This window comes from Mustela putorius, unplaced genomic scaffold (genome assembly GCF_011764305.1).
Source record: "Mustela putorius furo isolate JIRA1106 unplaced genomic scaffold, ASM1176430v1.1 tig00000174_pilon_pilon_pilon, whole genome shotgun sequence".
Classification (NCBI taxonomy): domain Eukaryota; kingdom Metazoa; phylum Chordata; class Mammalia; order Carnivora; family Mustelidae; genus Mustela; species Mustela putorius.
In genome coordinates, this window is record NW_025421304.1 from 28,307,223 (window position 1) to 28,321,117 (window position 13,895).

General features: G+C 36.8%; 1 protein-coding gene across 7 annotated transcripts in view; it reads left to right on the top strand.

Annotated features, from left to right (window-relative positions):
* The window catches only part of NFAT5 (nuclear factor of activated T cells 5), a 115,416-nt gene extending 103,113 nt beyond the window's left edge, over positions 1-12,303 (top strand). For all 7 annotated transcript variants that reach the window (XM_004744545.3, XM_004744546.3, XM_045076238.1 and 4 more), the window contains 3 exons: positions 481-2,989; positions 3,648-3,891; positions 4,576-12,303. In XM_004744545.3, the coding sequence (XP_004744602.2) occupies positions 481-2,989; positions 3,648-3,883 (2,745 nt within the window). In that variant the 3' untranslated portion in view covers positions 3,884-3,891; positions 4,576-12,303. The remainder of the gene's footprint in view (positions 1-480; positions 2,990-3,647; positions 3,892-4,575) is intronic.
* The last annotated feature ends 1,592 nt before the right edge of the window (positions 12,304-13,895 follow it).

The following is a 13,895-nucleotide window of genomic DNA, read 5'->3' on the forward strand; positions in this document are numbered from 1 at the left end:
TTTTTCCCCCCAAGTCTTTTTTTCTGTAACTCCCTTTCCCTTTTTCACTTATTCTTTTCCCTCCAAAATGTTACCATTGATCCACAAGATGGAAGTATTTTTAAATTTACTATTAATTCATGAACAATAGAATTAATGTGTTCTTCCTGTCCTAAGCACATCAATAACTGATTATTTTTTGTTTGACGATTAGTTTAGTCTAACTGATTAGTTTTTAGTCAAAACTGATTTAGTCAAAACTGATTAGTTTTTGTTTGGCTATCTGTGCTTACAACATTTATTAGAAAGATATCCTAATGACAGTCAGATATCATGGTATCATCAGAGGATCCTAGTCTTAACCTGTTTTCTGAAAAAATAAGGTAGAGTGGAAAATTGGTCCTGCATAAACATATGTTTTTAGAATAATAATTTTTGAAGTATCTTATAGTTAATTTAATATTTATATAGACATATTATTTGGGGATTTTTATTTTTTAGACTACAAAGACAGTTGGATCAACTCAACAAACATTAGAAAATATCTCTAACATAGCAGGAAATGGGTCTTTTTCATCGTCATCCTCTTCCCACTTACCTTCTGAAAATGAAAAGCAGCAGCAGATTCAGCCTAAGACATACAACCCAGAGACCCTGACAACTATCCAGACACAGGACATCTCACAGCCTGGTACCTTTCCAGCAGTTTCTGCTTCTAGTCAGTTGCCCACCAGTGATGCACTACTGCAGCAGGCAACCCAGTTTCAGACCAGAGAAACCCAGTCTAGAGAAGTGCTACAGTCAGATGGTACAGTGGTTAATTTGTCACACCTGACTGAATCATCCCAGCCACAGCAGCAGTCACCACTACAAGAACAAGCGCAGACTTTACAGCAGCAGATTTCATCCAATATTTTCCCGTCACCAAATAGCGTGAGTCAACTACAGAATACGATTCAGCATTTGCAAGCCGGAAGTTTTACAGGCAGTACTGCCAGTGGCAGCAGTGGGAATGTTGACTTGGTCCAACAAGTTTTAGAGGCACAACAACAGTTATCTTCAGTTTTATTTTCTGCTCCAGATGGTAATGAGAATGTTCAAGAACAGCTTAGTGCAGACATTTTTCAACAAGTCAGTCAAATTCAAAATAGTGTAAGCCCTGGAATGTTTTCCTCAACAGAACCAGCAGTCCATACTAGACCAGATAATTTAATAGCTGGAAGAGCTGAAAGTGTTCATCCACCGACTGAAAACACATTATCCAGTCAGCAGCAGCAACAGCAACAGCAACAAGTGATGGAATCATCAGCTGCGATGGTGATGGAGATGCAGCAGAGTATTTGTCAGGCGGCTGCCCAGATCCAGTCCGAGCTATTTCCTTCCCCTGCATCAGCAAATGGGAACCTTCAGCAATCTCCAGTTTACCAGCAGACGTCTCACATCATAAGTGCGTTATCTACCAATGAGGACATGCAAATGCAGTGTGAATTGTTTTCTTCTCCACCTGCAGTTTCTGGAAATGAAACTACTACAACTACCACACAACAGGTTGCAACCCCTGGTACGACCATGTTCCAGACATCAAGTTCAGGAGATGGAGAAGAACCTGGAGCACAAGCAAAGCAGATTCAGAACAGTGTCTTTCAGACCATGGTCCAAATGCAACATAGTGGGGACAGTCAATCTCAAGTTAACCTTTTTTCATCTACGAAAAGTATGATGAGTGTGCAGAATAATGGTACTCAGCAGCAAGGTAATGGTTTATTCCAGCAAGGTAATGAGATGATGTCACTCCAGTCTGGGAATTTTTTGCAGCAGTCTTCTCATTCACAGGCTCCACTTTTTCATCCTCAAAATCCTATTGCTGATGCTCAGAACCTTTCCCAGGAAACTCAAGGTTCTATTTTCCACAGCCCAAGTCCTATTGTCCACAGTCAGACTTCTACAACGTCCTCTGAACAAATGCAGCCTCCAATGTTTCACTCTCAGAGTACCATGGCTGTGCTCCAGGGCTCTTCTGTTCCTCAAGACCAGCAGTCGGCCAACCTGTTTCTTTCCCAAAGTCCAATGAATAATCTTCAGAGTAACACTGTAGCCCAAGAAGAACAGATTTCATTTTTTGCAGCTCAGAACTCCATTTCTCCACTTCAGTCAACATCTAACACTGAGCAGCAAGCTGGTTTCCAACAGCAGGCTCCAATATCACACATCCAGACCCCTATGCTTTCCCAGGAACAGGCACAACCCTCCCAGCAAGGTATGTTCCAGCCTCAAGTGTCACTGGGCTCCCTGCCTCCTAACCCAATGCCTCAGAACCAACAAGGAACAATCTTCCAGTCTCAGCACTCGATAGTCGCTATCCAGAGTAACTCTCCGTCCCAGGAGCAGCAGCAGCAGCAGCAGCAGCAGCAGCAACAGCAGCAGCAGCAGCAGCAGCAGCAGCAGCAGAGCATTTTGTTCAGTAATCAGAACACCATGGCCACGATGGCATCTCAAAAGCAGCCACCACCAAACATGATGTTCAACCCAAGTCAGAATCCAATGGCTAATCAGGAGCAACAGAACCAATCCATCTTTCACCAACAAAATAATATGGCTCCAATGAATCAAGAGCAGCAGCCCATGCAATTTCAGAACCAGCCTCCAGTTTCCTCTCTTCAGAACCCAGGTTCTACCCAGTCTGAGTCGCCACAAACCTCCTTATTCCATACCTCTCCTCAGATTCAGTTGGTCCAAGGGTCACCCAATTCTCAAGAACAGCAAGTAACACTGTTCCTCTCTCCAGCATCCATGTCTGCTTTGCAGACTAGTATGAACCAACAAGACATGCAGCAGTCTCCTCTTTATTCCCCTCAGAACAACATGCCTGGAATCCAGGGAGCCACATCTTCACCTCAGCCACAGGCGACTTTGTTTCACAACACTACTGGAGGCACAATGAACCAACTACAGAATTCTCCTGGCTCATCTCAACAGACTTCCGGAATGTTCTTATTTGGCATTCAAAATAGTAAGAAACTCTTTCTGATTTCTTATTTCTTAAATGTTACTAGTTGAAATGGTCAGATCATTATTATTTTTATTAAAAGGAAGCAAAACACAGGGGTCTTAAGAGCACAGATTATACTTAAAACTGAGTTCAAGTCCCAGCTATACCACTTATATACTATGAAATCGTGGACAAGTTATGTGACCTGCAAAAGCTTCAGTTTCCATATCTTAAATGGTGATAATATTATGTACTTACTCAAAAAGGATATTGGGAGGACGAAATGTGGTCATGAATGTAAATGAATGTGTTTGCCATTTTAATCTATAAACTTGAAAGGAAAATGAAGTAAGAATGACAAAATGTCTCTGCCAATTAAAGCAAGTAGTTTCCAAGGAGATAGAAACTCATCTTTAATGTTTATATACCAAGGAAAATGTGTAGGCCTTAAGATTAACGAAGCAAAGTTGTATTTGTATATCACTTAGAGGAGACCTGGGATGAATTCCAGTACCATTTGGTGAAAACCTTTTTGGGGGGCTGTCACGTGCCTCCCTTCTGGTTCTTTTTTGAATAAGCACAGTTATGAATTTGCCCCGGCAACTAATAAATATCTTCTTATGAATCCTAACAGAAAGTAACTAATCAGGTAGCTTCTCTATTTTAAATGTCTCTGCAGACTGTAGTCAGCTTTTAACTTCTGGACCAGCTACCTTGCCAGATCAGTTGATGGCCATAAGTCAGCCAGGCCAACCCCAGAATGAGGGCCAGCCACCTGTGACAACACTTCTTTCTCAGCAAATGCCAGAAAATTCTTCACTAGCATCCTCTATAAACGCCAACCAGAACATTGAAAAGATTGATTTGCTTGTTTCATTGCAAAACCAAGGGAACAACTTGACTGGCACCTTTTAACTGGATGAGTAAGTATTGCATTTTGGCTTCTTTTTTATTGAAAAGCATCGATAAATTGTATTATTCTTATACAAACTGTATCAGATTTGGGTTTAAGTAATAACACTTTTAGACCCTCCTCTTTTGAAATACGACTTTCTCACAAGATGGCACTTTTTTTTAAAATTAATTAATTTATTTATTTATTTATCTGGTAGAGAAATCACAAGTAGGCAGAGAGGCAGGCAGAAAAAGAGGGGGAGGCAGGCTCCCCGCTGAGCAGAGAGCCTGATGTAGGGCTCAGTCCCAGGACCCCGAGATCATGACCTGAGCCGAAGGCAGAGGCTTAACCAACTGAGCTACCCAGGTCCCAAGATGGCACTTTTTTTGATCTGCATAAGTTACTCTGAATGATAGCTCATAGTTGTATTGTTAGTACTAGGCTGTCCTTCTGATGCTAAGTTTCTTTGCTGTGAAATGACAGAATATCCAACAAACATCCACCGAATGTATTATATATTGGATATAATTACATCTCATTTCTCCCTTCCTCAAGAAATATAGACTGAGTTAGAAAAGTCTGTGGAAGTATAAATATAATGGAGTAGCATTTATAGTACTATAATATACTTTGGGGACATCCAGGGTAATGGGAAATTTCTAAATGATTTCACTCCCTAGTGAGTTATATTCATCTTCTCCTTCTTTTTTAGAAATTCCATGAAGAAAATTCTGATTCCAAGATGTCCTGAGATCATGTGATTCCATGAGGATTTTTGAACTGTTACTTTAAAAACAAAACAAAGTATGAAAAACTGTGATTGAGTAAATGGGTAGATTTTACTCTTACTGCAAAAGAGCACATCAGTGCTGCCTGTTGCAGTGATTAGCCACCGTTGGTAACGTCTTCATATTTTATATTCCTAATAACAGTGATGACTGAGAATCTATTTGAGTTTCCAGCTGACAGAATTAATTGTTGCTATTTTCCTAGGCACTGTTTCTTTAAAAGTATACTTTAAATCCGAAAGCTGGACTGCTCAGTTATTATTGCTATTAGAAAGTAATTCATAATGTCATGTTTACTTTCATTCTTTTTTCATTTTTCATATTTTATTTCCTGCATTGTTTTAGTCAAGTAATGGCTTTTAAAAAAGGAAAGTTCAAATAGTAACTAAAACTAAGGCTGTGATTTTTCAATATAAAAAGCACAGCTATTGGCCAAAGTGAAGGAATATTTTTTCAGCTTTTACGGAGAAACTGAAGGGGTAACATTCTGATAAGTAAGCTGTATTAAGAGCTCTACACAAATAAGAGGCTTCTTTATCACAAAGGCAGACAACACACAAACTGAATGTTATTGATTTTATTTTTCAGAGAGTTGTTAATTCTCTGTGTTTCTCTTAAAGGGTTTAGCCATAACTGTGCATAGAATAATAATTATCTTGCTCTATCAAAAAATGAAGGGGATAATGTGTGGTAAATTATGTTCTGATATCCTCCTACAGCAGTTAAAACTGACATAGCAATTTGAGTCTGCTTTCTTCTTATCCCAGTCGTGGACCGATGTTCCCTTTTTATATTCATTTATATTCTTCTCCCCCTCTTCTTCACTTTGTTTTAGACAATTAGTAATATACTGTTAGCTTTGTGACCCTGTAACAACTTAAAGGAAAAGGCCACTTTGGTGTGGGGTAACCCAGCAATTCCTGCAGCACAGTTGGGGCTGGGGGCTACCCATTCAGGAATGAGGGGAGCTGATTCCTGAGTAACAAACAATGCATTTTTTTCCATGAACGGTGCTGTTCTGAAGTCTTCAAAATTTCCCTCTAATAGGAAACAATGTACATTTTAATTTAAAAAAAAAAAAAAAGGCAAACTAAAATTTCCTGAAACATCACTTCTCCCTGAACTGCAGTGGGTGTAATTCACTTGTCACCTCAGTGCTTTACGGTTTGAAGTGGTCATTTATCTGATGGTTCCCACAAGCCTTGGGCTTTACAGGGTCATATCATTGACTTAAAATGAAGAATTAACTTGTGTTACATCTATAGAGAGCAAAATTACACACTCCAGAATTTGCAGTTGTAGCATTAGTTATACAGTTCTGGGTGTTCTTGACACCCATGGGATGCCCACTTCTCTTCTCACTACAACCTGTTGTCTGGACACATGCTTATGCCTTTTTTTCCTTTTGGCATGTAGAAAGCTGTTAATACAGTTTAAGGCCAAATTGTGTGTGGCTTCTATATGTAGATAAGATGTTTTGGTATTCATGTCCGTTTCATTTATTTTTTTAAGTGTACAAAAAAATAGCCTGTTAATTGTTTGTTGAAGGCTACTTTTCTGTTTGTTTTTAATTTTTTTCTATCCTATACATTTAGTTGACCTTTGTGGAATTGTGGTGTTGGTTTTGTTTATACAGCCAGATTTTTCCCCCTTTTTGTGGTCTTCCTCAGTTCTTTGAATGTGCTCTTCTAATCTGTTTTTTCTCTTTGTTCTTATATATTCTTTCCTCCACCCCCAACCCTTTCTTTCTTTCTCTCTCTGATTGAGAGGCATTGAATTACGTTTTCAGTAGTACAGGCTTCTTGCCGATATGAAGGGAACTTTTCAGAAAGAGACCTACTCTGGGTCATTTACTTTTGAATACAGTTTTCAATCGTTCAAGTTTTGGATGGTTTATATCTAATGTGTGTTTCATTTTTTTGGAAAGCTATATTTTGTATTTAGGAAATGGTATACTATTTTGCTATTTGTACTGAGTGAGTACATTGGCATAAATATAGAAATTTATATATATACATATATATAAACTATTCTTTTTTTGCCACACATTTTTGTGGTTAAATTTGTGAGTTTGTCTGATGTTCTACCACAACGTGGCGTCTGATAACAGTGGGGGGGGGGGTTTGTTATGTCTTTATTGAGTATTTAAGTATCTTTTGAAACATATGACCTGTTCATCTGTGGCCATTCCATCAGGCAGTTCCTTGATGTTATTAGTGGGCTAAAGGCAGCTTACTATGTGTTTGCTGGATCTTTCACTCAGCAAAATGTTAAGAGTAAGGAAACCCATCTAGGCAGTTATGTCAAATGGTGTTTCACAAGAATGAGCCATTCAGTCCTTGCTCACTATATATTTAATATTTTATTGTTGTTATTGTTATTAATTGGCTTTCTGTATTCTATGCCTTTTATTTATAATGACACTAAAAAAAAATCCCATGTTTGTAATTTTAATAACATTTTCCCCATCTTGTAATATCCAGAGCTACTTTATAAATTCTCTGAACCAAAAGCATTTTCCTCAATATATCATCTCTCCCCACCCCGTCAGGAAAAATTACCCAATATAGTTCAGGTTATAAGAAGGACAGCCACACAATCCAGTGCTTCAGTTTTAAAATGTAAAACTCTAATTGCAGAGTTATAAAGAGGTAGCTTACCCGGCAGGTATAAAAATAAGAAGTAGAAATAAAATACTGTAAGTTTATTTCTGAGTTTTCTGACTTTTTTTCTAAGAGATTACACAGGAGACTCAGGAAGTCTATTTGTTCACCAAGTTCCAATTAAAATGTTTGTTAACACTGCTCTGTGGATGAAGTGGTGGCAAGAAGACTGGCTTGTGTGCTGACTTCTGTTCTGTTGTTTAGCAAGAGGCTTATCATTGTAAAATGCTGATTGCCAATGCCAAGTCACCAGGGACCAATTTTCTGTTTAATAATATCTAAGTTTAGAACAGAACATACACCTGAACTGTATAGTGGCTTGATTGGATGGAGGCAGAAAACCCTATTTTTATTTTCATAAATTTTGTGGTTATTTATACAAGGGCTGTGCTATGCTACCATATTCTTATTCAATAATGATAAATTTTTTTTAACATTGTTTAATGTTCCTTACCCCTAAAGGTCATTGTTAAGTACAGCATTCTGAATATTTGGTTTCAATAAGCATTTCTCTTCTTACTGAAGATTTAGCTCAGTGGTCAGTGGTTGATACTTGTGCTAATAATACAATTTCCAGATTACTGTTACAAATGGGAGAGATTCCAAGAGCTTGCATAGGCCTTGGAAGCAACAATTTATTAAATTTATTTATGGCAGAAGGACCTAAATAAACTATGAACCTTTTTTATTCCTTTATATTGTTACATTCAACTGCTCTTGCTTTTAGCAGCTCACCTTAATGCTTGGAGCTTATCTGTGTGTGTGTGGTGGGGGGGTGTGCGCGCGTGTGCACGTGTGCTTGTGCATGTGTATGTGTGTGTGTGTGTGTTGTTCCTTATTGTCATTCCATTATATATCCACACCAACATGGGAGAAGATAAGTAGAAGTCATATTTGCTTCAGAGCTTTATCATGTTACCTTTGTAATTAGAGTATTATACTGTTATTTAGTGATATCTGTTTTTACCAGTCTCCCTAGAACAGGTTTTTGAAGGGCTTTATTATAAAAGCAGAATTAGTGAAAGATCTTCCTTCCTTTTCTTTTTTGGTAATGTTGTATATGCTGTAGTTGAGAATTTCATTATAGTGCATTTCTTGTCCATCACAACTTCAGTTAATCTGCCTAGGAAAAATATTGTCAAAGGAAATGAGAGAGAAATTATATCTGAACCCATCTAGAACTAAGATAATAATCCTTTTGAACAATTAATTCTAACTCTAATACCTGTTTCCTAGTTTATTTTTTTTCTAATTAATTAAAAACTATATGAGGCCTGTTAGCTTTACTCTGTTTCATGACCACAGGCTTCATCCCTACTCAGTGCAGCCGTGTTGTATCTGCACAGCTTTGGTTATAAGGAGGGACTCCGTGGAGACAGAAACTATATAGTTCGGCAGCTTTATTAGAAAAATAGCTCAGAGTTCATGCACTAGTAAGTTAGGTTAGTAGAATCTCATAACATATTAAAAAGAGGTTTTCTCCTCTGCCTATTTGTGTCACTGAAACTAAATCATGGACATAATGTTCATAATGCAGAATGCAGTAAATATCAAAGTAACATAGTGTCACTTGTGAATTGTCCCAGTGCTCTAATTACTTCTTTAATCCCATTTTTCCCCATGCCATTCTAGCCTCATTTATTAATAAAATTCTATTTTTACTCCACTTTCAGGAAATTTTTTTTAAATTAATATTTTATATCTAAGTCAAATGCTTATGGAAAAAGTGCCTTTTTACCATGATAGTGCCCCTTTCTTGTATTTTCATTTTTCACTATTGCCAAAAACAAATACACAAATGATTTCATAGCCCCAACTTCAATTTTTCCATTTAGCCATTCTTTTCTCCATTTTTTGATTACTGTAGAAAACAATTTCATAAATTTCTCCCTTTGGCCTAAGAGTAACAGAGAAGATACATTGCTAGAATTGTTCCTTTGAGGGATGGTAAGTAATATAGAATTATATTGTTTCAGCTTTATATAAATTATCTAAATTTATCTTCATCTTGATCAACTAATGATAGGTCTTACCTGAATGCTAATGAAAATTTTATTATCTTTGAGACTCCATGTACACAAATGATTGTAGATAAATTTCAGGAAGGAAGTATTTAAAGCATCTTCTCTGATCTTACTCAGATGGATGAAAATAAATCACTACACATAGTTTAGGTAAAAGCTGGTCACATCAACTTTTCTAACTAGTTAAGGCCATGTAATTCATCATAGTGCACCTTTTTCCTGTCAGAACCTTCATAATCTTTATGAAAAATTGTGTCAAAGGAAATAAAGAAGTTATATTGAAATCCCTCTAGAACTAAGGTAATGATTCCTTTCAACAGAATACAGTTGAATTGAGTATCCCTCTGGTTTTTGTTAATTTTGCCTCTGTTCTAGCTCCTTATTGCAGTGGTGGTGCCTAACGAGAGGGCAGGATAACAGTAGCTTTGGGATAAAGCTGCTTTCCCCATGTGAGTATTTTTTTGACTTAGTGGCTCTGAAGACTGCAAACCTTTATGCAATATTCTTAATACCCAAAAGATATTATGCACTTTAACCATTCCAAAGAAGTCAAGAATGCTGTATAGTGATGATTCCTTCTTAATGAATACATCTTAACTCTTTATGTCCCTTTTATTTTGGATAGCCAGCTTGGTATGAGTATTATGTGAATATCTTCTAAAATGACTGTATAGTAGTACTTAAGACTTTGAAATGTAATTGACTATATGAGGAAATGATTACACTTCAGCAAATCATTTTAGAAATATTAAATGTTCAGCTTACTAATCTATATGTTTGAGACTTAATTAAAACCAGGTCTCTTCCAGTATATTTTGTGTCATGTTTATAAGAACCTTGTAGTATAGAGTTTTCTACATAAACAGTATAAACCAGTGGTTTTCAAAGTATGGTCCTCAGCCCACCAGCCAACATCCATATCACTTGGGAGCTAGTTAGAAATGCAGATCTTGGGCTCTGTCACAGACATATTGAATCAGAAACTCTTGCATGGGACCTAGCATTCTGTGTTTTAACAAGCCCTCCAGGTGATTCTGATGTATGCTCGTTGGAAAACCACTGGGGAAAATGTTATACAGTAAGATCTAGAAAGGTTCCCTCCTAGTCATACAAATAGTTGTATATTGTTCTTTATATACATTCAGCTTAACCTGGTTATCCATAATCATTTATTGGCAATGATAATTTATTCTCAGTACTGCCTATAGAAATATAGCATGTTTTATGTACATAAACAGTTTAGTTCTTGATAATTCAGTTAACTTAGTTTGGCATTCTACTACCATTTACTAAAAAGTTTACATTAAATGACTGATTTAAATATATAGGTGCAATCTTCTATATTTCTTTTAATTGTTACGATATTTAAGTAGCTAAAACAATTGACGGGTGCTAAAGTCTCCTGTTTATCCATGAAATGGGTACATTGTGGGCAGTGATAATATAAGCTTTCTTTTCATTGCCTCTTACTTTACCAGCAGACCACAATTTTGGTCTGGCTAGACCAACTCTCAGAATATCATTCCTTGTATTTATATTTGTATCTGAGATATTAACAAGATAACTGGCCAGGTCAACAAAGCACCTTATTTAATTTCTTTTTTAAATAGATAAAACTTATTTAAAAGTAGCTTGGTTTGTATGAGAACCGATGCAGTAGAGATATAGCTATTCTTGGAACTTAACGCTTCAGACAAGCATTATTTACTAAAATAAATATTGGACAAGACAGTGCATTATATAATCTGGGCATTTCGCCTTTCTCAGTTGTATGCCTCTGGTAAATATAAAGTAACAAGATAAGTAGATTTATCCAGTCATTTTAATCTCCATGTGTATTCAGTACCTCCATAATTATTGCTGTAATCTTCCTTCCACTGTTTACAAATCACCCAATTAATTAACTCACGGAAGAAAAATGCACATTCAAAATAAAAATAATTGTATACTCACTTTATAAATATCACCACTGCTGTCTTTGCTTAATACTAGCAGTGGAAATATAAGTGGCTTACTCTACAAACCTTGGTGCTGGCAATACATAGGCAAACTGTGGGGAGATGCTCTAGGTACATTCCTTCTTTCTTATTCCCTTTCCCCTCTACCCCACTTTATTGCATAATATATTCCTATATCCAAAGAATTCTACCACAATTCTATTTGACTCCAACTCGTAATATCTCTTCTAAAAGACCTGTGTTTAACGATATCATCCTTGCTCTCTTTTTTTCCCCAGAAGTAATTTGGTTTGAAATAGTTTATAGGGGTTGCTTCTTATTTTAGTTAATGAACCTCAGGACAACACACACACACACACACACACACACACACACACACCCATCTCAGATGTTTGAGTGTGGCTTTGGAATCAGACTAATGTGTCCAATAAAGGACTGTCCTGCACTGAAGTGTTTATGACTTTAGTAGCTACAAACTGATTCTAGTGACATTGAGCTAATTTCTTTTGAGCTAATGAATGTATCTGCTCACCTTGCTCCCTTCTAAGTGATAAGCTCCAAGTAGTGGCTACTTTTTTTGGTCAAATTTTACTGAGTTTTATGCACTTCTTTTACTTAGTCAGTCTTTTAATTAACATAGTGCAGATATTTCATGAACCTGTTCTCAAGTGCTTTAGCTACCATTCTGCCATTTAAATTTTTTACTTTTATTTTATTTTGCTTGAGCACACTGGTCAACCACTGAACTGCCTTCTTCCATTGTCCTGCAATGATATAAGGATTACATTTTTGTGTATATGGCTTTCATAGTTGGGATTTCAGAGCACTGACACCAGATATTTTCAGTTTGTTCTGTGGGGGAATTTCATTTGCATCTATGTTTTTAGCTATCTGTGATAACTTGTTAAATATTAAAAAGATATTTTGCTTCTATTGGAACATTTGTATACTCGCAACTATATTTCTGTAAACAGCTGCAGTCAAAAATAAAACATTGAAAGTTTTCATTTTGCAGTGGGTAACTGTCTTTTTTCCTCAAACTTTGTGAATGAATTCTTATCCATGGCTGTTAGTTTTGAGCAACATGAGTATATGGCTGAAGTTATAAAATCATTTGGAAAAAGGTAAGAAATACAGATCTATTTTTGAGCATTTACTTTGTGCCGAGTAGTTTTGCCAGCAACATACAAAGTGACTTAGTGTGGTAGCAGATCACGTACCACAGAGGTAATTTTGCTAAAAATGAAATCTCTCCAGCCCTCAGTAAAATATCTCTTTTTGTCGTTCTTCTGTCAGTTGTTTCCAAATATATAAATTGGTGTTTACCAAATGTGGTGTATATATAACATACCACTAGCAGTATTTGAAATGAGAAAAAAATCTATATGCACCTACTAGACTATGGAGAAATGTAATTGATATTAAACACAGATACAGATGATACATAGATATGAGTATGATATATAAATAAAAATATATATAAATAAAAATATATGAAACTTCAGAAGCAGTTCTTTAAATCATATGTTTATACCTTCTTACCAAATACAGACTGTGTCTGTTGATTCTATGAAAGTGACTGAATTTTCAACATACCCAGATGTATATAAACACAACTTGTCATTTTAGGAGACTATATATATTTCAATAATGCTACCATTGTTTTAAATGTGTTTAAAAGTTTTCTTTTGGTATTTATTGACTTCAACAGCACTGGAAAGGAGTGATAATGAAATGAAATTCAGTAAGTATAAATATCAAAAAGGGTGGCAGATGGGTTAGATGGGTAATGGGTATCAAAGAGGGCACTTGTTATGGTGGTGTATGTAAGTGAGGAATCACTGAATTCTACTCCACAAACCAATATTGCACTGTATGTTAGTGACCTAAAATTTTAATTAAAAAATTTTGGGGGGTGGGAGCCTGGGTGGCTCAGTGGGTTAAAGCCTCTGCCTTCGGATCAGGTCATGATCCCAGGGTCCTGGGATCGAGCCCCACATCGGGCTGTCTGCTCAGCAGGGAACCTGCTTCCTCCTCTCTCTCTCTCTGCCTGCCTCTCCGCCTACTTGTGATATCTCTTTCTGTCAAATGAATAAATAAAATCTTTAAAAAAAATTTTTTTTGAAGCGAAAATAATAAAAGGGTAAAAAAAAAATACTTGGGTTCAAAACTTGCCAATGCGGGCAAAAGACTGATCTGAAGTTGAGACTTTTAAGTAGCTGCCAGAAAAGCTGATGCAGTGCTAGGTTACATAATTTGTTACAGTGTCCAGAATAGGGGAAGTGGTTGTTCTGCTTTACTCTAAGCTGATAAGAGTAGTACTATGTCATGTTTTAAGGAGCAAACACATTCTCAGCAGCCATATAATCAGGCCTGTAAGGGAAATGGAACATCATTTATGCCTGCTCAGGACACAACAGGGACTCTAGAAGTATAAAAGCAGCTACAGTTTCTCAACAGCAACGCTTAATGGTCTTGCTCTCAAGAGAAAGTATTGAGGGGCGCCTGGTTGGCTCAGTCAGTTAAGCATCTCCCTTCAGCTCAGGTCTTGACCCCAGTGTCCTGGGATCAAGTCCAGCATCAGGCTCCTTGCTCAGCA